At 34.7% G+C, this 21116-nt stretch overlaps 1 protein-coding gene across 1 annotated transcript; it reads left to right on the top strand.

Annotated features, from left to right (window-relative positions):
• Nucleotides 1-291: 291 nt before the first annotated feature.
• On the top strand, nucleotides 292-11323 carry LOC107495026 (elongation factor G-2, mitochondrial). The gene is made up of 20 exons (XM_016116070.3): nucleotides 292-814; nucleotides 1519-1740; nucleotides 2285-2406; nucleotides 2494-2644; nucleotides 3185-3256; nucleotides 4109-4204; nucleotides 5228-5316; nucleotides 6007-6073; nucleotides 6481-6519; nucleotides 6847-6907; nucleotides 7414-7523; nucleotides 7602-7676; nucleotides 7760-7828; nucleotides 7931-8052; nucleotides 9772-9897; nucleotides 10185-10305; nucleotides 10419-10519; nucleotides 10615-10675; nucleotides 10957-11010; nucleotides 11107-11323. Exons 1-20 carry the CDS (start codon nucleotides 392-394, stop codon nucleotides 11206-11208), a joined length of 2283 nt encoding a protein of 760 aa, XP_015971556.1. The 5' UTR covers nucleotides 292-391; the 3' UTR covers nucleotides 11209-11323.
• The last annotated feature ends 9793 nt before the right edge of the window (nucleotides 11324-21116 follow it).

Here is a 21116-nt window from a genome sequence, read left to right as displayed (position 1 = left end):
AAATTTAATTTAGAGGACTTATTAGTTCAATTGACAACACATGGCAACATTATGGTCATGTCAATAACTGAACGGTCTCGTAAATTTTTATCATTAGTGGTAAACGATTTTGACTAACAAGAAAGACCTAAATATTTCACTTATGTAAAGTTCGAAGACCTTAATTGTAATAAAATTTTTTCAAAGGCCAAAACGCTCAATACAAAATTTCTTGAGGACTTATAGGAGGATATATTCTATTTTATTTATTAAAAAAATTCCTAAGAACATTTGCCTATATGCCTAATAATTTTCCTATTTCGATCACAGGGTTTAGGCACCACTGGCTATAAGCCCCCCACAAAACCACAAACCAAACGAAAAACCCTGCGCCACCTCTTCCACCATCATCATGGCACGGATTGCCAGGTCCTCTGCGCCGCGCCTGCTCTACACCTTCTTCTCCTCCTCCGTGCCCCCGGCATCCCCATCGCCATCTCCGTCTCCGGCGTCGTCCCTCCTTGCCGGCGCATTCCACCTGCGGCACTTCTCGTCGGGCAACGCTGCTCGAGCGAGGGCGGCGGCGGCGGACAAGGAGCCATGGTGGAAGGAGTCCATGGAGCGGTTACGCAACATCGGGATCTCTGCTCACATCGACTCCGGCAAGACAACTTTGACGGAGCGAGTGCTTTTCTACACTGGTCGTATCCACGAGATCCACGAGGTTCGGGGAAGAGACGGCGTCGGCGCCAAGATGGATTCCATGGACTTGGAGAGGGAGAAAGGTATCACTATCCAGTCTGCTGCTACTTACTGCTCTTGGAAAGACTATAAGGTAATATCCCTTTCTCTGCTATTGATAAACTGTTCCCCTTCTCCAAATGGTTTTGTTGTTTTGCTATTCCTCAAATGATAAAACAATATAAAAGTAGTTATTTACTTCAATTTTAGTCTAATTTTTCAAAAAGTATTTTTTTTTACGTTTTCTGTAAAGAAAATGTGTATTGAAGTACCTGTCAATCTACTAGTGACTATGATGAATCAGTCAGTTCCATTTCAGTGTTGAATTTATGATTTAAGTTGAGATTCAGTTTGATGAATTTTATGTGGTTATGAGTTGACTGAGCTCAGACTGAATTTAAGTATTAAATCAATTTTGAAGAGCTAATGAGCTTTTAATGTATAGTGATATTTGAGTGCTGCTGTTACTGCAATCCCTAACATACTAATTATTGTTATGGATTAGTTATTAGTTATGATGGAGAATGGAGAAAAGGTTGAAAAGGTTTTTATGTGTAATCATTCTTAAGTGGAATTGAGAAAAAAAAAAGTTAGTCTGCTAAGCAAAAGCAAATTGTCTCAATGACAGTCAGAAATGTTGAAACATTGGAATATTGGAATAAGAATTCTATATTATACTTGCAGTACTGATGACTTCCTTCTTCCATCTCTTTGACTTGCTAATTATTTATACTTTCTAATTTTTTGGGTAAAAGTATAATTGTATTTGTATTTCTTTTGGGAAATTTGTCATTGCAGATTAACATAATTGACACACCTGGTCACGTTGATTTCACCATTGAAGTTGAGAGGGCTTTGCGTGTCCTTGATGGTGCTATTCTTGTACTTTGTAGTGTTGGTGGTGTGCAAAGTCAGTCCATCACAGTAGATCGACAAATGAGAAGATACGAGGTTCCAAGACTTGCATTTATTAACAAGCTTGATCGGATGGGAGCAGATCCATGGAAAGTTTTAAATCAGGTTCGTTGGAGATTAATGAAGACAGTATAGATGATATGTTTTATAGTTTTATTGCCATTCATACGGTTTTATGGAAGAGAATTTCGCAGATTCGGTTCCTCAATCCCTTGGTTGCTGATCTTTGAGAAATTAAGGAATTTGAAAAAGTTGAACCTCTTCTAAAACTGATTTTTCATGATAAAATCTTCTGTAACCTGTTTATTAAAAATCTTCTATGACTTCACCTTAATAGCATCACATCAATTAAGATTTTGCAGCAATACATAAGCTATCAAATTTTTTTATTGTAGTTTAGTAAGTATTATTTGTTATTACCTTTGTGCATTCTGGAAATCCTTTTAGTTTCCTTTTGATTCATTATATCATCATCACCATACTTTCTTTTTTATTGTATTTATATTGATAAAAGAAGAATATCATTTAGACGGATAGAAGGAAGATGATAAGAGATTATATATACAATAGCAAAAGATAGCCAAAAGTGCTTACATCATCATTATAGTTGCATAACTTTTTTCTCATTTGAGGACTATTACTTTTACAGGCACGATCTAAGCTTCGGCATCATAGTGCTGCAATGCAAGTTCCGATAGGCTTGGAGGATGATTTTGAGGGACTTGTTGATCTTGTGCAGTTAAAAGCATACTATTTTCGGGGTTCTAATGGGTTTGTTTCAAAATTATTGCTGTTTATTACTAAAATTAATTCTCCTTATGGCTTATTTTTAGCATGCTCAATTGTTGCTTATTTCAGTGAAAAAGTTGTCACTGAAGAGGTGCCTGCAGATATGGAAGCCTTGGTAGCAGAAAAAAGGCGTGAGCTCATAGAAGCTGTGTCAGAAGTTGATGATCAACTTGCTGAAGCTTTTCTTGGTGATGAGCCCATATCACCTGCTGACCTTCAGGTCTGTGGGTTTTCTTTTTTCATTTTTCGGTTTTTTTCCCCTTTCCCTCATCCCTATTGAAGTTTGGTATTAACTGAAACTGAGTAGAGAGAGAAGATATTTTCTGAACCTGTTGTATTTATCCTAATCTAGCTGGTAGAGTCAGTTTCTTAAGTTTGGTCTACCTCTGACAATTTTTTGTTGAGATATTTTTTTAGTATTGATTACATAGAAGTCTTGAGCATTCTAGATGTGTATCAGAAATAGTAAAGGCATAGGTGTGTCAATGGGAAGTGATCTAGTTATTTTATGATTATCAGTGAAAAAAATTGCTTATATAGTAATATGTGTGGTTTCTGCTAATAAAAGTTGTAAGCATGGTTCTTCGTTGATGCTTAGTTCTTGCATTTTTCACTCACTTTGGCCTATGGTTTTTCACCGATAGATTATCATGAAGTCGATGTACTACATTCTCCTATAGCTTTATATGTAGTTTAGAATATTTAATTATTTTATTAAATATTGAGTTCTATTATTGTGATGTTATTTTTGTTTGAGCAGGAAGCAATTCGTAGGGCCACCATAGCACGGAAGTTTGTACCTGTGTTCATGGGTAGTGCTTTTAAAAATAAGGTAACCATTGAATTACCTGTAGTTCTTATGTGTATTCTATGCTATATAGTCATTGCTTTCTGCATTCCTCCTCTTTACATTATTAATATGTTGTATCCCTATTTTCCATATGTATACAATGCACCTAATTTGGATATTTGTTTTTTTTTTCCTTTTCTTTTTTTGAGAACTTAAATCCTCTTGGCATAGTTGCCTCGACATTCTGTAATACACAACTGCTATAATGGTTGAGTATGCACATCATATGGGATCATAAATGGCATGCATCATGTTAGCAGGTATCTAATATTTGTCAGGATGGCTCAAAATATTAGGAGTGTGAAATATTCAAATATTGCAAGAGGTAGCTTAAGTTGCCCAACCTACTAGATCCTTTACGTTTGTTTTGATTGGATCATAGATGTCTGGGATTTTTTATCCCATCATATACCCAAATGAAATCAAATACAGGTCAATTTATGACCATACACAATAAATATAAAGGAATAAAATATTTTGTCCTGATAAATTTTTATTAGAATGCTGCTGTGTAGTGTTTATAACTATCTATTATTGACTACTCATCTCCTATTTGTGCTCTATCTCCTATCTTGCTTGTGATATGCTGGATTGCTCTGTTAATGTGGTGTGTAATGTTTTGTAATTTGTATGATTTATTAAGTTACCTTTTGATTGGATTTGTGTAATTGATGAATCTTTTTATCATCAATTCGTCTAGGGTTGGTATCCTTGCTCTCAAGTTCAAACTCCCAAACCCCCAAGAGGTTCTCTTGTACATGCATATGCTTGCAGGCATCCCTATTTTAACCTTCTGCCTCTTATGCTTTTCATTGTCTTCTGTTGCTGATACAGGGAGTACAGCCACTTCTGGATGGTGTACTTAATTATTTGCCATGTCCAATTGAAGTTAGTAGTTATGCCCTTGACCAAACAAAGAATGAGGAAAAGGTACCTGATTTATAAGATGTTTATCTTTGTTTTGCTTTGATATTATGATCTATTTGTCATAAATTGTCAATTGGCCTCTGAATTTGCAGGCTATTTTTTTAATGATGATTTATAAGTTTCTTTATATATATAGATTAGATATATATTTGGGTGGGAGTGAAAGGAGAATATTTGGTTTGAAGAATCATACAAGAAGATATATGGAAAATAGAGTAAAACATAAAAAAGGGAAAAAACATCAATTAAGAACTTGGTTAATTACTCGAATAATTAAATTTTCATGGATTTTTTAAAATGTAATTACTAGTTAAACATAATCTTTAAAAAAGTTAAAAATTCTCATGTGGACATTTTCTTGCATCTATAGTAGCATTTGTAAGACTCCAGGCAGAAAAAGTAAATACAAAATGAAAAATAACACAACTTAGATTTAATCGGGATGATAACTATTGCATAAGTTTTCAAAACATAAATCACAACTTAGTCAAAGGAAGGTTAAATTATTTTGATAGAAAAAGAAATTTTATTAGGAGAGAGAAGAATGTACACAAGAGGATGGAATATCCTCACATGGATACAAAATGGTATCACCCAACAAAGAGGACCATGTACTAAAGCATGCCAATCCCTTTGAATGTTAGCTAGAGGAAGTGAGGAACACCCTTAGACAGACCATGTACTAAGCACCAAAGCGAGGCCGAAAAGGTAATCATATCTCAATTAAATTAGTCGAAAAGGAGCTGTTAAAAGGCATGGACTTCCTTTACAGGTTTCAACCGAATACACCAAAACACTGGAAAGTTACCAGTTGTATTTGCTTCTTGGTATGATCCAAAACTCTGAATGTGGTAATTAGAAACTGATGCAAATCCATCGGGAAAAACCCAAGGATTTTAAATGATACCAAAAGGCCTCAAGAGTTCTTGCTGTGGCAATGAGAGGCCTGCAAATGATTTTGCAAGCGCATTTTGCATTTGTGCTCTTGTTTCTGTTTTATCGAATAATTTATCTATGCACTTTCAGGTTGAGTTGACTGGAAGTCCTGATGGGCCACTTGTAGCGTTGGCATTTAAGTTGGAGGAAGGGCGGTTTGGCCAGTTGACATATTTAAGGTAATATAACTTCAAACTCTTTTTCAACATATATATGGCAGTAAGAGAAGTCGGCTGTTATGAGATGAGAGTAATTCTTGGCTGCATAATCGTACATGAATGGTCAAAGTACTTTAGAGCTCACATGATTACAGAAAGAAGTCACATCTCATATGACTATGTAACAACTGGTACCAATTGTAGGTAGAAAAGAGATCAAACAGTACAGAAACTGAAGGAAATGGTAAAATCCAATTTGGCTTTACCCTTCCCCAGGTCATGTGTTCTTTACTGAGAAAGGAAAAAACAATGTGTGACAAATGGCAGGCTTTTGAGAGACCTGGCCCTCTCCTAGTCTGATTCTAATCCCAACAATCTGAATGCCCTCCTCAGCATTTTGTCACCTCCCAATATACTCCCCAACTCTCTTTTCTAACAAAATCATTTCACTACCCCTCCCCACCAGTCTTGCCACCCAGAGTTACCAGTCCCTCGGGCCCATATTGCGCTCCCCTCCTCCCCCTCCTGAGCATTTTGTTCTCCCACAACCGAGATTTACTCATTTCACTCTCACCATTAACCATTTTATCACTTTCCCTGTGTGTGTGTTTGTCTGCATATATTTTGTTTTGAATGTGTTAACTTTGTAAATAACACAAAATTATTGGATTGTTTTCTCATTTTTCCTACCCCCGGCTTTGGGTGTTGAAGAATTTACGAGGGTGTGATCCGCAAGGGCGAGTTTATTATTAATGTAAACACCGGCAAGAAGATCAAGGTAAACTCTTAAGGTTTTTGTGATTGCGTTATTCATGTGCATATGTGCAATTGAATCCTGGAATTTTTTTTGGCTAATGCTATGCTGTAAATCATAGCTTTAACTCAAGATTTTTCCAAACACAACTTTGCAGTAATGTTTTGTTGAAATCTTCAGCTTTTTATTATTTACTTTAGATTTCATCTTGGGAAGAGTAATAAATTGCATGGCATAAGATTATAGCAATTATTCAATTTTAATCTACCCTGGGTTCATGAATTTCTTTAAAACTATGCACCAAAATTTTGTTGCTGTGCTACCAGTGATGTAATATTTTCACTAGTTAGATCATTAGGTCTGTGCTTTCATGTATTGCATTTCAAAATTATAATGAATTTTTGGCTAAATGTTTTTCTTAATGGATGCAGGTTCCTCGCTTAGTTAGGATGCATTCTGATGAGATGGAGGTTAGGCTTTAAGTTTACAGTATTACTGGCGGATTTTCATGTTATTGGTATTTTTTTCTCATTATTTTTTTATGGTAAAGAGGAACTCATATCCCCTTGTCCTACCCAGTTTGTTTAGTTTTCTCTCTATATTAAAAAATCAAGAAAAAACAAAAAAGAAAAGAAAAGAAAAGAAACTTTAGTTGGGTAGGTTATAGGCTATTATTTTTGCTATAGACTAACTTGGTAGGGGTACCTTTCCCTGCTTGATTTGTTTCGAAGACTGTTTAATATATTTCAATACTTAAATATATTTAATATTCAATTAGGATTTTATCCAAATTGCAGGACATTCAAGAGGCTCATGCAGGGCAAATAGTTGCTGTATTTGGTGTTGATTGTGCATCAGGTTTGTCTTTTGTCCCTGCCCTAACCTATTGATGTCTGGAATCCTATATTGTACCTTTATTTATTCAAGATTTAATTAAGGGTCTTGTTAACAAGTGTTAAGGCACTTGCTAAGAATACTATAAGAACAAGTAAATGTTAATTTTTTTAATATTTCTGTGCACTTAATGCAAACCAAAACTTTTCTATTTTCTCTCTTAACCAATGCCCATAGGAAACTCTTTAAGTTAAATCTTTTAAATTAATTTGTAACGCTCTAATTGTATAGTTAATAGTTTGATCAAATTTTTAAGGCTTAATTACGTCAGTCCTTCTCAACAGCTGTTAAACATTCTGAATTTCTGATAATTGAGTCCTTTGTTGTTAGCAGTCTCTGCCTATTGATGTAGAGAATGAATTGCACTCTATTTTGAACTTAATCTTGTAGGAATATGTTGCCTAAGTTAGTTTTATATTGGCCTTAATACATGTTACTTGTCTAACTTTTTTCCATCCATTGGTTATTAGGAGATACGTTTACCGATGGATCAGTTAAATACACAATGACTTCCATGAATGTTCCTGAACCTGTAATGTCATTAGCTGTACAGCCAGTTTCAAAAGATTCTGGAGGTCAAGTAAGTAGTTTCTTTATGTAACACACTGACCACCCTGTCCCAGCTTATCAAGTATTTGATTTTCTTGGTATATCACTTTTTTCAAAAGCTTTGAATCGCTTCCAGAAAGAGGATCCTACATTCCGTGTTGGTTTAGACCCAGAGAGTGGGCAGGTAATGTTCTATTCTATTTATCTAGATCATAAAAGTGGCAAATTTGTTGTACTTGCAATGACATAGTTTACCCTTGTTGTTAGACTATCATTTCTGGCATGGGAGAACTACATTTAGATATTTATGTTGAACGTATTCGGAGAGAGTATAAGGTACCTATTCCTTTCCCATGCATTAATGTTGTTAATCCTTGCTGATACTGGTTTTATATTTCCTGCTTCTGGAGTTTCATTATTATGTTCCTCCTTGTTAAGGTTGATGCAACTGTTGGAAAGCCCCGTGTAAACTTCAGAGAAACTGTTACACAACGTGCTGATTTTGATTATTTACACAAGAAGCAATCTGGAGGGCAAGGTCAATATGGACGGGTAATCGGGTATGTATTGGTAATTTTTTATATTAGTTACCATACATAAGAAATTTTTTTATTAAAATCAGATTAGACGTGGATTGCCTGAGAGTGGCACTTTGCACTATGATCGTCATGCACTAATTATTATTATTATTATTATTATTATTATTATTATTATTTGTATCCCACTAATTTACATCTCACATTTACAATATCAATAATCAAGATTTGGATTTGTTTCTCATGAAAGTGTTAGATATAAAATCATGTCGCTGACCAACAATTTAAGTTCATGGGAAAGATGGTTCAAATCATGGTATATTACTGTACCAGAACCTATTCTATGGTTGTTTTTGGGTCACCCCAAAATGTCTAGTCAACCAAATAGTAAGTCTTTGTCCAGTCTTGAGCATGAGAAGGTATATTATAGTTCCACATGTCCTAAGGATAAGGTGTAGTAGAAGCCTTTACAAGTCTAGGGCGACCCTCTCCCTTGAGCTATTTTTTAAAGTTTAGTTAGAGTGACTGAGTTTCAATAATGGTATAAGAGCTTCTATGACTAGACAGAGGGTTCAATCCTTCTTGTCTCTCAATTATTCTTAATAAAAGCTGCATCCCAAGATAGGATGGACCTGTGCATTGTCCATTCTTCAAACTCGAAAAGAATAAGACATTCGTGTGAAGGGGGCTGTTTGATATTAAACCATTCTTTTGTGTTTTACCTTTATCCAATTACAATAATTACAACTTTAGGAGAGATACTTAATGACAAACTGTTAGCATCAAAGATATAACTCCAAAAAATGTTTAATTGCAATTACAATTTTCAATACCCTATGGTTGGAGCATAGAAATCATGTGAACCAACCTTGCAAGAAATATAATGACTGTGGCTCACTCTTGATTAACTTTCTCTCAAACAACAGCATGTTTAAATATGCATAGACCTTGCATGCAAGGCAAGATTAGGGAGTAGGCACTGTTTGAAGAACTGTTTGATCATTACGAGATTCTTTAATTATTTTTCCCTAAGTTTTAACTTACTGAATATTATGCAATATTACAAGATAAATATGCCATTGTAGTGTGTAATTATATATTTTTTGTATTAGGCTCAATAAGTACTTTCTAAAAGATAAAAAAAGTAACTTATATTAATCTTACAGCAAATTGTTTATTCATAAATTACTTTTTGAGAAGTTCCTTTTAATATAAGCGCTTGACAAAAGAGGCATTTTTGTCCATGTTAGTTTTTAAACAAATGTATCTCATTTTATATTCTTTTCTGTGTAGTTAGAAATAAAATTAAGTTGATGTATTATTAAAAAAATTTAAAGTTAGTCAAGAAAGTTTTGTTAAATAAAAGGTGTTGTGAATTAATAAATGAAGAAATTATACATCGTGATTTTCAAACAATGTCATCCAAACTAAATGCATGTCTCTTAGGAACAGAAAATTGCTGGTATTCCAGGGCAATCAAATTTTAGATAGGGATTTTCATTTACTTCCAGACTTCTCCTTGTGTATAAATATCCTTTTTCTTTTCTCAATAAAAGTGTAATAATCCTGAGATTTAAAACAAATTGGTTAAAGCCTTCTTCTCTTTGCTGTGGTTCTGGGCTAATGGCTTCCATATGAAGTATCTTACTTTATGATAGCAGCTGATTGTGAATTTGTGATGATCCAACTTATCCCTAATCACCTTTTGTTTCTTGATGCTTAGTGAATTCACTGTGTTTGCAGGTATATTGAACCACTTCCGGCAGGATCACCAACTAAATTCGAATTTGAAAACCTCCTTGTTGGGCAAGCTATTCCATCAGGTTTTATCCCTGCAATTGAAAAAGGTTTTAAGGAAGCTGCCAACTCGTGAGTGAAATTTTCATCATTGCTTATTTGTGATTTCTACTTTTAAGTCTAATTGTCGTTCAACATATATTATCTTATTCCCCATGAATGTACTAAAGACCACCGATAAATGTAATGATGGAATAAGTGAGCATTCAAAAGTAATTTATGGGGACTAAGAATGTAATATTGAGGAAGCCAAAGTTCATTCATTGGCATATTTACGAAATATCAATTTTATTATGCGATTCAGCCATGATAGTATTACAATACTCATTTTATGGTAACGTAATGTTGCTTTTATACAGGGGGGCTTTAATTGGACATCCTGTCGAAAATCTTAGAGTTGTCTTGACAGATGGTGCTGCTCATGCTGTTGATTCTAGTGAACTTGCATTTAAGTTGGCTTCTATCTATGCTTTCAGACAGGTTCTATACAATTCTGACATCCATATTTTATAACATTGCGCATATCATCCTGATAATATTGTCCATGGTTTTGTTTTCATAGAAATGACCATATTCTTTGATATTTGTATCAGTGCTATACAGCTTCCAGGCCAGTTATATTAGAACCTGTTATGCTTGTTGAGCTGAAAGTACCAACAGAATTCCAAGGAGCCGTTGCTGGTGACATTAACAAGTGGGGTTCTTATTTTATTCTATCCTTGTTTCTCTTTCAAATGGATATTTCGATAAATTTTAACAATTACTGATATTTTTTTACCTCGTTAACAGGAGAAAAGGTGTTATTGTTGGCAATGATCAGGAAGGAGATGACTCTATCATCACTGCCCATGTAAGTGATTAACAAATCCTTGCTAATATTTTTATTGGAAGGTGTTCAAGTATTTTTGTTAGTGTTAATGGGAAGGTTAGCATGCTTATGTCTTTTGGGCATCTAAAATCTGTGCATACTTAACAAAACTAGAATGCTTTTGATGCTTGTTCTGTAAACTTGAGAGCATGCTCTAGGGTTTAACCTTAATGGCTTAACTGGGAATATCTAATGCAGTTTGTCAATTTCAATTCTTATTCCTTTTGTCCTTGCTAAATTATTTGCTGCATGAATTATTTCAGGTCCCTCTTAACAATATGTTTGGGTATTCTACAGCTCTTCGTTCAATGACCCAGGTGAATATCACGGTTTACATGAATCAAGAACATGGCTTATACAATATTACTCAAATGTTGGTTTTTAATTTTCTTTTGATTCTTCAATAACTGCAGGGGAAAGGTGAGTTCACAATGGAATACAAGGAACATTCACCTGTATCTCATGAGGTACAGACGCAATTAATAAACTCCTACAAGGGCAAGGCAGCTGAATGATCAAGTTTCGTAAAAGAACATGGTCCTAAAACCTGGGACAATCATTTTTCATGAAAGGAAGAAATTGAATTGTATCAATTATACAAGGTATAGGTTTGATTCCTTTTTTTTTTTGGAGAGAAAAGAACATTGTCATCTAGCTCAGATAGAACCTGAGTTTTTTCTATATTTTCTATTTGCTCTATTTGTTTTGGTATACCAGTAAGATACAGCATCGCCAAAAATGTTGTGTGTATGGAATGTAGCAATAAATTCCTATTTATTGTGCATAAGGCGATTGAAAGTTCGTATTTGGCAGCGGCAGCTTTCTATCAGAGCAGACAACCAAATTAGATTTCAAAAGATCAACGCAGAAAAACTGTAAAATTTTCAAATGTCCTTTCGATTCTTCTTTTCTTAATGACTGTACTAGGGTTTGACGGAATTTGTCAAACATATTTTTGGATATGATGAACGTATTTGGTCCTTTTGGAAACATTTTTTTTCCTCTTGGAGACACTGACGAGGAGGACCAAGAATGATTTTTTTTATTCTTGGCTGGTAATGAAAAGATAAGTTCTCAAAAAGAAATGAATAGCTGTAGAAAGAATTATAAAAGAGTAATGATATTTGTATATTGTGTAGTGTGTACAACAGAATGTATGTACAAAATGTGCATACAAAAATAGTAGGGCAAATCACTGTATTATATTAAGCCATGGGGAGAAAATATTTACACAAAACAAAAACCGGTTCATGAATTAATCGGTTCATATTTTTATATAGTTCGAATCAATATAATTCGAACTTCATCTCCATGTAATTCGAATCATACGGATTCGAATTACATACATGCACACCCACTAATTCGAATAAACTTGATTCAAATTACACACACAATCAGGGTGATTCGAATTACACCTAAGCATGTGTTTCTAAGTAATTCGAATTTGACTGATTCGAACTACACAAAGTATAATTCGAATTAGACTGGTTCGAATTATACAGGCTAGACGTGTATAAATATGGTGTGAACGTGAATCGATCTCATTAGAGTGAGAAAATGGCTAGTGAGGAGAGTTTCGTAGTATTGGTTCATCACAGATGATCAATTAAGAGGAAAACACGATCTGGTGTGAAGTTCACTGATAAGGATTCTCTAAGTATTTTTATGAGGCCTACGACGAGCTATGATGACCTTGTTAATTATGTACTACAGAAACTTGGTCTGCAAGGTGTGAAACGGGTAAAGAAGTTTTTTTTATTGCATTCCGATCTCAGTGCTGCAAGAAATCGAGAAGTATGATTGTTTCACAATCGGGAGTGATGAGGACTTACAGGTCATGTTTCATTGTCGTCGGCAGTTTCCCGAGGTTAGGACACATGAGCTGTTGGCGAAGTTGGTTGATGTCGTATTTAGCTCGGGGGGTTCGAACCGGAATACCCACACTATAGGCACGGTAGCCGGTTCTAGCTCCAGACCTGTTGGTGTATCTTCGTCCGTCCATGTGAATGAACCTTCGGTCGAGCCTGTCGCCTCCCCGTCGTTCGCTGTTGATCTCAAACTTCTGGATTTGGTTCGCAGGAGGTAACACACCAAGCAACTCCTGGAACCACACCCAAGTTGGACGGCCACCCTGGATGTATGTCTGGAAATCCGTCAAGCAACCACTGACATAACGTCCGTCGACCGGCAACCCCAACTGGTACACCACGTCCTGCAGTATGATCGTGCACTCCTCGAACGGCATGTGAAATGCGTGCGTCTCCGGACGCCACCGCTCGACGAAAGCACTGACAAGGGGCTCATCCAATCTGAACAATCTCTCGTTCAGTCTCGCAAGATGGTATAATCCCGCCATCTGCAAGTACGGAACGTACCTCTCGACGAGTCGCATGCCCTGCTGCTGTCGCATGCTCGAGATGCATCGATGGGGCTGCACATATAATGGACCAGATAATTAAAACCACTTACAAAACCACTAACAAAAATCACTAACATAAACCACTAACATAAACCACTAACAAAACCACTAAAAAAATCACTAAAATAAACCACTTACAAAACCATTAACATAAACCACTTGCAAAACTACTAACAAAACCACTAACAAAACTACTTACAAAACCAATGACAAAACCACATACATTGTCACTAACAAAACATAAAAAATCAGTGACATACAATGTTACCAATGTCACTTACCATCAAAACTACTAACATAACGTATATAAACAAACGAATAAGTTACTTAATCCTACTTTTAAAAAAAATATTACGTACTAACCTCGTCGTTGATGACCCCGGCTATATGAGCAACTCCATCCAAATGATATAGTCTGTCCGGAATTCCGGATTATCCCCATGGGCTGAATATCCTGCTCGAGCCTTTGTTGGAGCGAATTTGGGTCGTTTTCTCTGGAATTTGGTGGGGTTTGATAATGGAAAAGTGGTTCGAATGATTTCGAACTCCTTTTATAACTGAAGAAAGTGTAATTCGAAACACTCCAATTCGAATTACTACTAGAGCCAAAAAATGAGTAATTCGAATCAGCCAAATTCGAATTACTTAAGAACGCATGCGTGGGTACTGTGTGTGTAATTCGAATCAGGTTGATTTGAATTAGTGGGTGTGTGCGTGTGTATGTAGTTCAAATCAGTATGATTCGAATTACATGTAGATGGAGTTCGAACTAGGTCGATTCAAACTACATAGAAATGTCTCCTGATTGATTCATGAACCAGTTTTTGATTTGGCTGATTTGTGTAAATATTTCCTCCCCATGGATTTGCCCAAAATAGTATATATAACATTAGGGGTGTTCGGATCCAAACCGGTCCAAAAAAACCGTAAAACCGGACTGATCCAAACCGAAAACCAAATTAAACCACTCTATTTTAGATATTTTTTGAATTTTGGATCGGTTTTATTGCGGTTCGGTTCGGTTTGCAATTCCACTCTACATAACCGAACCGAACCGAACCAAACCGCATATTTTTGAAACCCTAAACTAAAGAGAAAAAGTAAGAAACTCTTTATGCTCGTTGCTCTCTCTCGTTCCTTAGTCCTTAGTTTTTGTTCTTCATTCTTACACAACATCACTCACTCTCACTATCACAGATTCACAACATCACTCACTCTCAGTCACTTCCACTGACACACGCCGACGTCGTCCGCCGCTCTTCTTCTGAGTAATTCCCTTCGCCGCCTCCTCTTCTCAGTGACGCCGCTGGCGGCTCCTCTCTGCGGTGACGCCGCTGCCGCCTTCTACCCTCGGTGGCGCCGCTGCTGCTCTTCTTCAAGGTATATTTTTACTTAGTTTTGTTTATTTTGTTTTGTTCTGTTGTTTTAAGATTTTGTTTAAATTTAATTTTTACTTGTTAATCTGTGTTAAACTATGTTAAACTGTTCATTGTTGAAGGTAGATTTTTACTTGCTTTTGTTTATTTTGTTTTATTCTGTTATTTTAAGATTTTGTTTAATTTTAAATTTTACTTGTTAATCTGTGTTAAACTGTTCAAGCCTCAAGGTATATTTTTACTTGGTTTTGTTTATTTTGTTTTGTTCTGTTGTTTTAAGATTTTGTTTAATTTTATTTTTTACTTGTTAATCTGTGCTAAACTGTTCATTGTTGAAGGTAGATTTTTACTTTTTTTGTTTATTTTGTTTTGTTCTGTTGTTTTAAGATTTTAGTTAATTTTAATTTTTACTTGTTAATCTGTGTTAAACTGTTCAAGGTATATTTTTACTTGCTTTATTTTTACTTGTTAAACTATGCTTTAATTTTTATTTGTTAAATTTTGTATTAAATTAAGTATTTTGTTCTTGTTGATTGAAATTGAATTCTATTTTTTTTATCTTCTGCAGATTTTATATTTGTTCCAGTGATTTTAGCTTTCAATTCGAAGGTCAACAATGTCAGCTTCATATCCTGATGTAATTTTTTATTGTGTAATGTGTATGTTGGTAACAACTCAATATGTTAATTAATTGAGGAAAATATTAAAATAATATAAACTGATTAATTATCTTTGTTATCACAGGATGTTCAAAGTAGCGAGCCAGGATTTACCAGTGCTACTCCATCCACTTTTGAATCAGTCAGATCTTCAGGACAGTCAGAGTCAATACCGCCTCCACAGCAGCAATCGCAACCACAAACTTAGACGCAGACGCAGCCACCATCGCTGCCGTCACTGCTGCCGCACAGTGATCAGAACAATGAAGGAACTAGATCTAAGAGAAGGAGAGGCAAAGCAAATGTTGCTAATGAGTCACCTAATCCTGGCCAGTCTGAGGAACAAGGTACAGGTAACACTAAAAAATCTGTTAGACCTAGATCTTGGACTTGGGAGCATTTTAAAAAAGATGATAGTGGTCCCAAACCTAGAGCTATATGTAAGTGGTGTGGAGCATCTTATGCGACTGATTCACATAAAAATGGTACTAGCAATCTTAAAAGTCACTTGTTGAGTCAATGTAAAAAATTTCTAAAAGATTCACTTGATCCCACACAAAAAGCACTTGTGTGCAATTAGATGTCCCCACTAGGTGGAATTCCACTTACATAATGCTTGATAGTACTTTAAAATTCCAAAAGGCCTTTAAGAGATTAAGTGAGAGGGATGCTGAGTTTGTAATGATGCAAGGGGGCATTCCAAAGAATGAAGATTGGGATAATGCAAGATGTTTTGTGAGGTTTTTGAAGATTTTTTTCCGATGTAACCAAAAAAGTCTCGGGTTCTACATTTGTGACTTCTTCTTCATATTTTCATCACTTTTGTTCAATTCTTAGTTCTTTGAAGACTTGGGTTGATAGTAATGACATATTACTTAAGGGTATGACTACAAAATTGAAGGCTAAGCATGATAAATATTGGGGTAACTTGAGGAATATGAATATGATGATTTTTGTTGCTGTGGTACTTGACCCTAGATACAAGATTAAGTTTGTTGAGTGAAGTTTTCAAAGGTTGTTTGAGAAGGAGGATGTTGATTTCTTATGCGGTAAGGTAAATGAAGTATTCAATGACTTGTTTAACAGCTATAGGGTTGCTCTCAATAGTGATCAAGCACACCAATCTGCACAACATAGCCAAGATGTGGATATGGATGATAGTGTTTTTGATGATGTTCGCTTTGCGGCAGCATTTGAAAATGATGTACAAGCAAGTGAGAGTGTCAACACAAATGAAGTGGATTTATATCTCATGGAGTCCTTAAAGAAACCAGTTTATCCAAGTAGTTTTGATATTTTAACTTGGTGGAAAGTGAGCTCTAACGATTACAAATATCCTGTTCTAAGTCAAATTGCGAGGGATATTCTAGCTATGCCGGTGTCAACAGTTGCTTCCGAATCCGCCTTTAGCACTGGAGGTAGAATGCTTAATCAATATAGGAGCTCTTTTACTCCAAAAATTGTTGAAGCTTTGATTTGTGCACAAAATTGGTTTCGAGCCAATTCATTACCAATTGACCTTGAGGAGTCTTTTGAAGAATTTGAAAAACTTGAGAAAGGTAATATTCTTTAATATTATGTTTTATTTTATCTTCACATAGTGATTAACTTTACTATTTGATAATATGTTTAACTTACTAATATTTATTTTATTACATTTTATTGTAGAACTTGAGCCAATTCCTCAACTAATAGATGAAGAAGACTCTGGTGATGAATCTGATTAGTGATCAGTGCTTCAACTTTTAGTTTGGAGTTTTTTATGTTATGTTTTATTAAGACTTTGCTATGTTATTTGATTTTGTGTTGTTGAGACTTGTTTAGTTGTTTTGATGCTGAAAAATTATTATTTTATCAAGACTTGTTGAATATGTTGGATTGTTGGACAATTAGACATGTTGGTTTATAATGTATTATGGAATTTTTGTTTTATTGTTATGTTGGATTGTGTTTTATTATTATGATGGATTGTTGGGCAAGTTATATAACTTTATAAATTAAGTTATTATTTTGTATTTAAAAAATCGCGGATCCAAACCGATCCAAACCGCTTGTAATCGGATCGGATCGGATCGGATTTCCAAAAAAATTTCATCCAATCCAAACCGCACCGCACATAGATTAAGCGTTCGGATCGGATGACTTTTTTCTTCAAAACCGAACCAAACCGCACCGCACCGCGAACACCCCTATATAACATCTTACAGACAAAAAGTTTTCTCTCACCTTCTAGAAGGTAGCAATGCAAGTCTCAAAGACTGCTTTAGTGTAAAATGACAATGCATCTTTATTTATTTCTATAACTTTATTGATGTTAGAACTAATTGGTCGTTTAGTATGATTTCTTTTTTTTTTTTTCTTCAATCCAAGTTCTTTCTGTTCTATTTTTTTTCATCCTGTCTTTCCTTTCAAAAGTCAACAAGAGAACAATCAGAGAAAATAATGATCTATTCACTCACAAACTTTTATTATTTTGGTTGTTTATGCTAATTAATTTTATTAGTCTAACGGAAGAAGAAAGTTAAAAAAATGACCTATGTTAAAAGGTTATATATCTTGTAGTTTAATCGCAAAGTTTGTAATTGTCATTTGACATACTTATAATCAGCAGCAAATACAAGTATTATTGGAAAATATAAATTAATTTGGCAACAGAACTTATAACTATAATTTGAAATATTTATAATTGGAGGCAATTATATGTATGCATTGAGAAATGCAAATTGGAAGAAACCAACTGTTGAACCAGGTTAAAATGTTAGTATTGGTTTATTTATGATATTTTTATCTATGGTATACGATGTCAGATTTTTTTATTAAATTTTAATAAATTTTGTTAGGGAGTCAATAGAATATTTGTATAATGTGTATATTTATTTGGTCTAATATGAGTTAAAAATAAATTCAGAATAAAATACTATTAATTTCTTAAACACAATACATTCATACTATCTAAAATAACCATCCGGATACCAGAAATAATAAACATATGATATTCTATTGAATCGAACATCCCTAAATTCTCATTGTACATATTGTACAAATACTTCATTGGCTCCTCCTCAATTTTAATTTAGGTCAAGAGTTTTTAAGTCATCTTAATTAGTAGCTAAAAAAACTGACAGAATGCTTTCTGAAAAAACTGACAAAACCTATGCTTTGCCTCTGATACCATTTTTAGTCGGTGATTATAATGTGAAAAAGACTCCTCAATTTGTAGATTTATATATACTAATTAAGTATTACTCATAGTTATAATATCTAATAAAAAAGAACATGATGATTCCTAATTGATCTTAATTGATTCTAGTATATCCTAATCGATACATAAAGACACTTTAATATAATATCAACAACAATAAAGACAATTACCGTTAAAATCACCACCAACAAAATATAACCAAGACATAAACGCATCTTAGCTTTTTTTTTTTCCCTAGCCATGTATGAATGTTCACTACTTTGGTTTGTAATTCCTACTTTCTTAACTTTGTACATGAATGTCTTTTATTACTAATTTATTACATGTTCTATACCTTATTCTAAATAATTTTCAAAAGTTGTATATTGCATCATTTGATTTTGCAAAAAATCAAAATAGTTGTAACTTCCACTAATGCACTCTACAAAAATACTCTTTACCAGATTACTGAATTTCATCAATTTCATATGCATTATTCTTATACATAACCATTCAATTTATTTTTATTTTATGAAAAAATTAATATAATTACATGTTATATATAATTTTATATCTGGTGCCAATCGAATTATTCACAATTTTAATTAATGAGAAGTGCCCAAAAACATGCAGACTTGTATGAAGAGGAGCGTGCAATGAGCCAATGACACGTCGTTTCCAAATAATCTTGTGCTACTTTTTTGTTCACAGGCCATGCAAACACCCATGCGTGGGGTGCACAGCCTCCAGCAACAAGCAGAACAGTTTGAAATCCTAATCAAGCCCCGATCGAAACAAAATACTCTAAACTACACAAAATTCACACCTAATTAATAACCACACAACCACAAATGAAACTGTCGGGGAGCTAAACTGTTGAGTTAATAACTAAATTAATTATGATGATAAATATTATTTTTGGATAAAATAAATAATTAGTATTGATTATTTATATTTGTATATTATTAATTATTTATTGTTGCAGGCCAAAAATTTAATTTTATAGCCCAAATGGAATGAAAAGCAAATAAAAAAGAATGGTAGGCTGAAAACAAAAATAGAAGTCCAAGGAAAAGAAAAGAAAGAAGTCAGATGGGTTGCTCAAATGAATACCCGAACCAAACCCAGCTTAATTTCAATTCCTTCCATCTTGCTCCAACCAAAGCAATGTTTTTCTCTCTTTTGTCATAGTCAAATCAGAGCTTCAGAAAAGTAAGAAAGAGAAAGAGAGAGAGCTTCCTCCCTAAGCAAATCATCAAAGAAGTAAGAAAGAGAAATTAAACTTGAAAGGCAGATGTCATTTCAACAAGTTTAAACCAAATCTAGCTTAAGAAAAGGTTAAAGGTAACCCATTTCCTCTTGCATGCATCAAAGTTTCTTCTCTTCTTCCCAACTCTCTGTTCGGTCCGAAATGGGATACAAAGAAAAGTTGATCTCTATACTTCACTGCTACAAATCCACGGTCACAAGAGATTCTTGGGGACCAAGTTGCATCTCTATGGTTCAGATTTGGTTGAACATTGGAAGACAATTTCGGTTACTCCTTCATGGCTTTCGGTCAAGTTAGAGAAATCAGAAGCAAAGGTCCTACTCTGATGTTTAAGGAGAAAAAGTGAATCTGTGGGTTGGTGAAACTCAAGGTTCAAGGTGTTGTCCTCGAAAGAAGAACCCATCAACATGCAAGGAGTTAAAAGAAGACTTTCTGCTCATTCAGAAGTAAGGAGAGAAAACCAGAGTTTGTGAGTTGTGTTCTGAAGAAAAGTTTCTCTACTTGGATAATGCTTTCTTTCAAAGAAGCATTCGGCCAACACTGAAGAACTCAATCTGAGGTTTGCGAATCTGGTTATGCACATAGCTAAGGGGCTGTTGATGAAGTCAATTTCCTTCATGTTTTACAGATTGTGATGTACTTTTCTAAGTTTATCTTTCTGTAATTTTTTGTGAGAAAAGGCACTATAAGAAAGCTCAAGTAAAAGCCATGAGTGGAAAAAGGCTGAGTGATACACTTGAGAGAAAAGCCTAGAGTTATTTTCTGATTTCTTTAGGTTGGTTAAGTGTCTTGTATTTTGTACCTGTTAGGTATCCCTTTCTTAGTTGGGTTAGTACTAAGAGTGAATAGTTAGGTGTTAGCATAGCCAATGTCAAATTAGGTTAGAACTTGAGTGTGAAATTGGTGTATGTAATACTTTTAACTATAGTGAAAATTCGTCCATTGTTGTGGAGGAGACTGGACGTAGGTTGCATAGTACAAGGCAACCGAACCAGGATATATGCTGGTGTTAGCTTTTCTCTTCTCTGCTGTTTTTGTTTTCTGATATTCATAAGACAAAAATAAATTGTCTCATAAATTTCCGCTGCTGAGTACAAACAGAATCAGAATTGAAAGTTTTGTTTTAAAAGGTTATAACAGCAACTGAAAAGGAAGGCATAGATTCAACTCCCCTTCTCTAAGCCTACCACAACCTTCAATTGGTATCAAGAGCTAAGGTCTCAAGAATCAAGCCTAACAGCTTGGAGCAAAGATCCAATGGCGGACAACTTGGGCACAACCACAGTTGCCTACACCCTCACTGAAGGCCAGTCCAACAAACGGCCACCTTTTTTCAATGGGAAAAACTATGCCTACTGGAAAGAAAGGATAAGGATCTTCATCCAATCCATTGACTACAACATATGGAAGATCGTTGTGAACGGTCCAAAGATCCCAACAAAAACAAGTGCTGATGGAGTGGTGACTCCAAAAGAAGAAGCTGAATGGAATGAAGATGACAAGAAGAAGATGGAGCTG

This window comes from Arachis duranensis, chromosome 6, assembly GCF_000817695.3.
Source record: "Arachis duranensis cultivar V14167 chromosome 6, aradu.V14167.gnm2.J7QH, whole genome shotgun sequence".
NCBI lineage: Eukaryota > Viridiplantae > Streptophyta > Magnoliopsida > Fabales > Fabaceae > Arachis > Arachis duranensis.
Note: the sequence above shows the minus strand (reverse complement) of the source record. Positions and strands in the feature narration are given on the sequence as shown.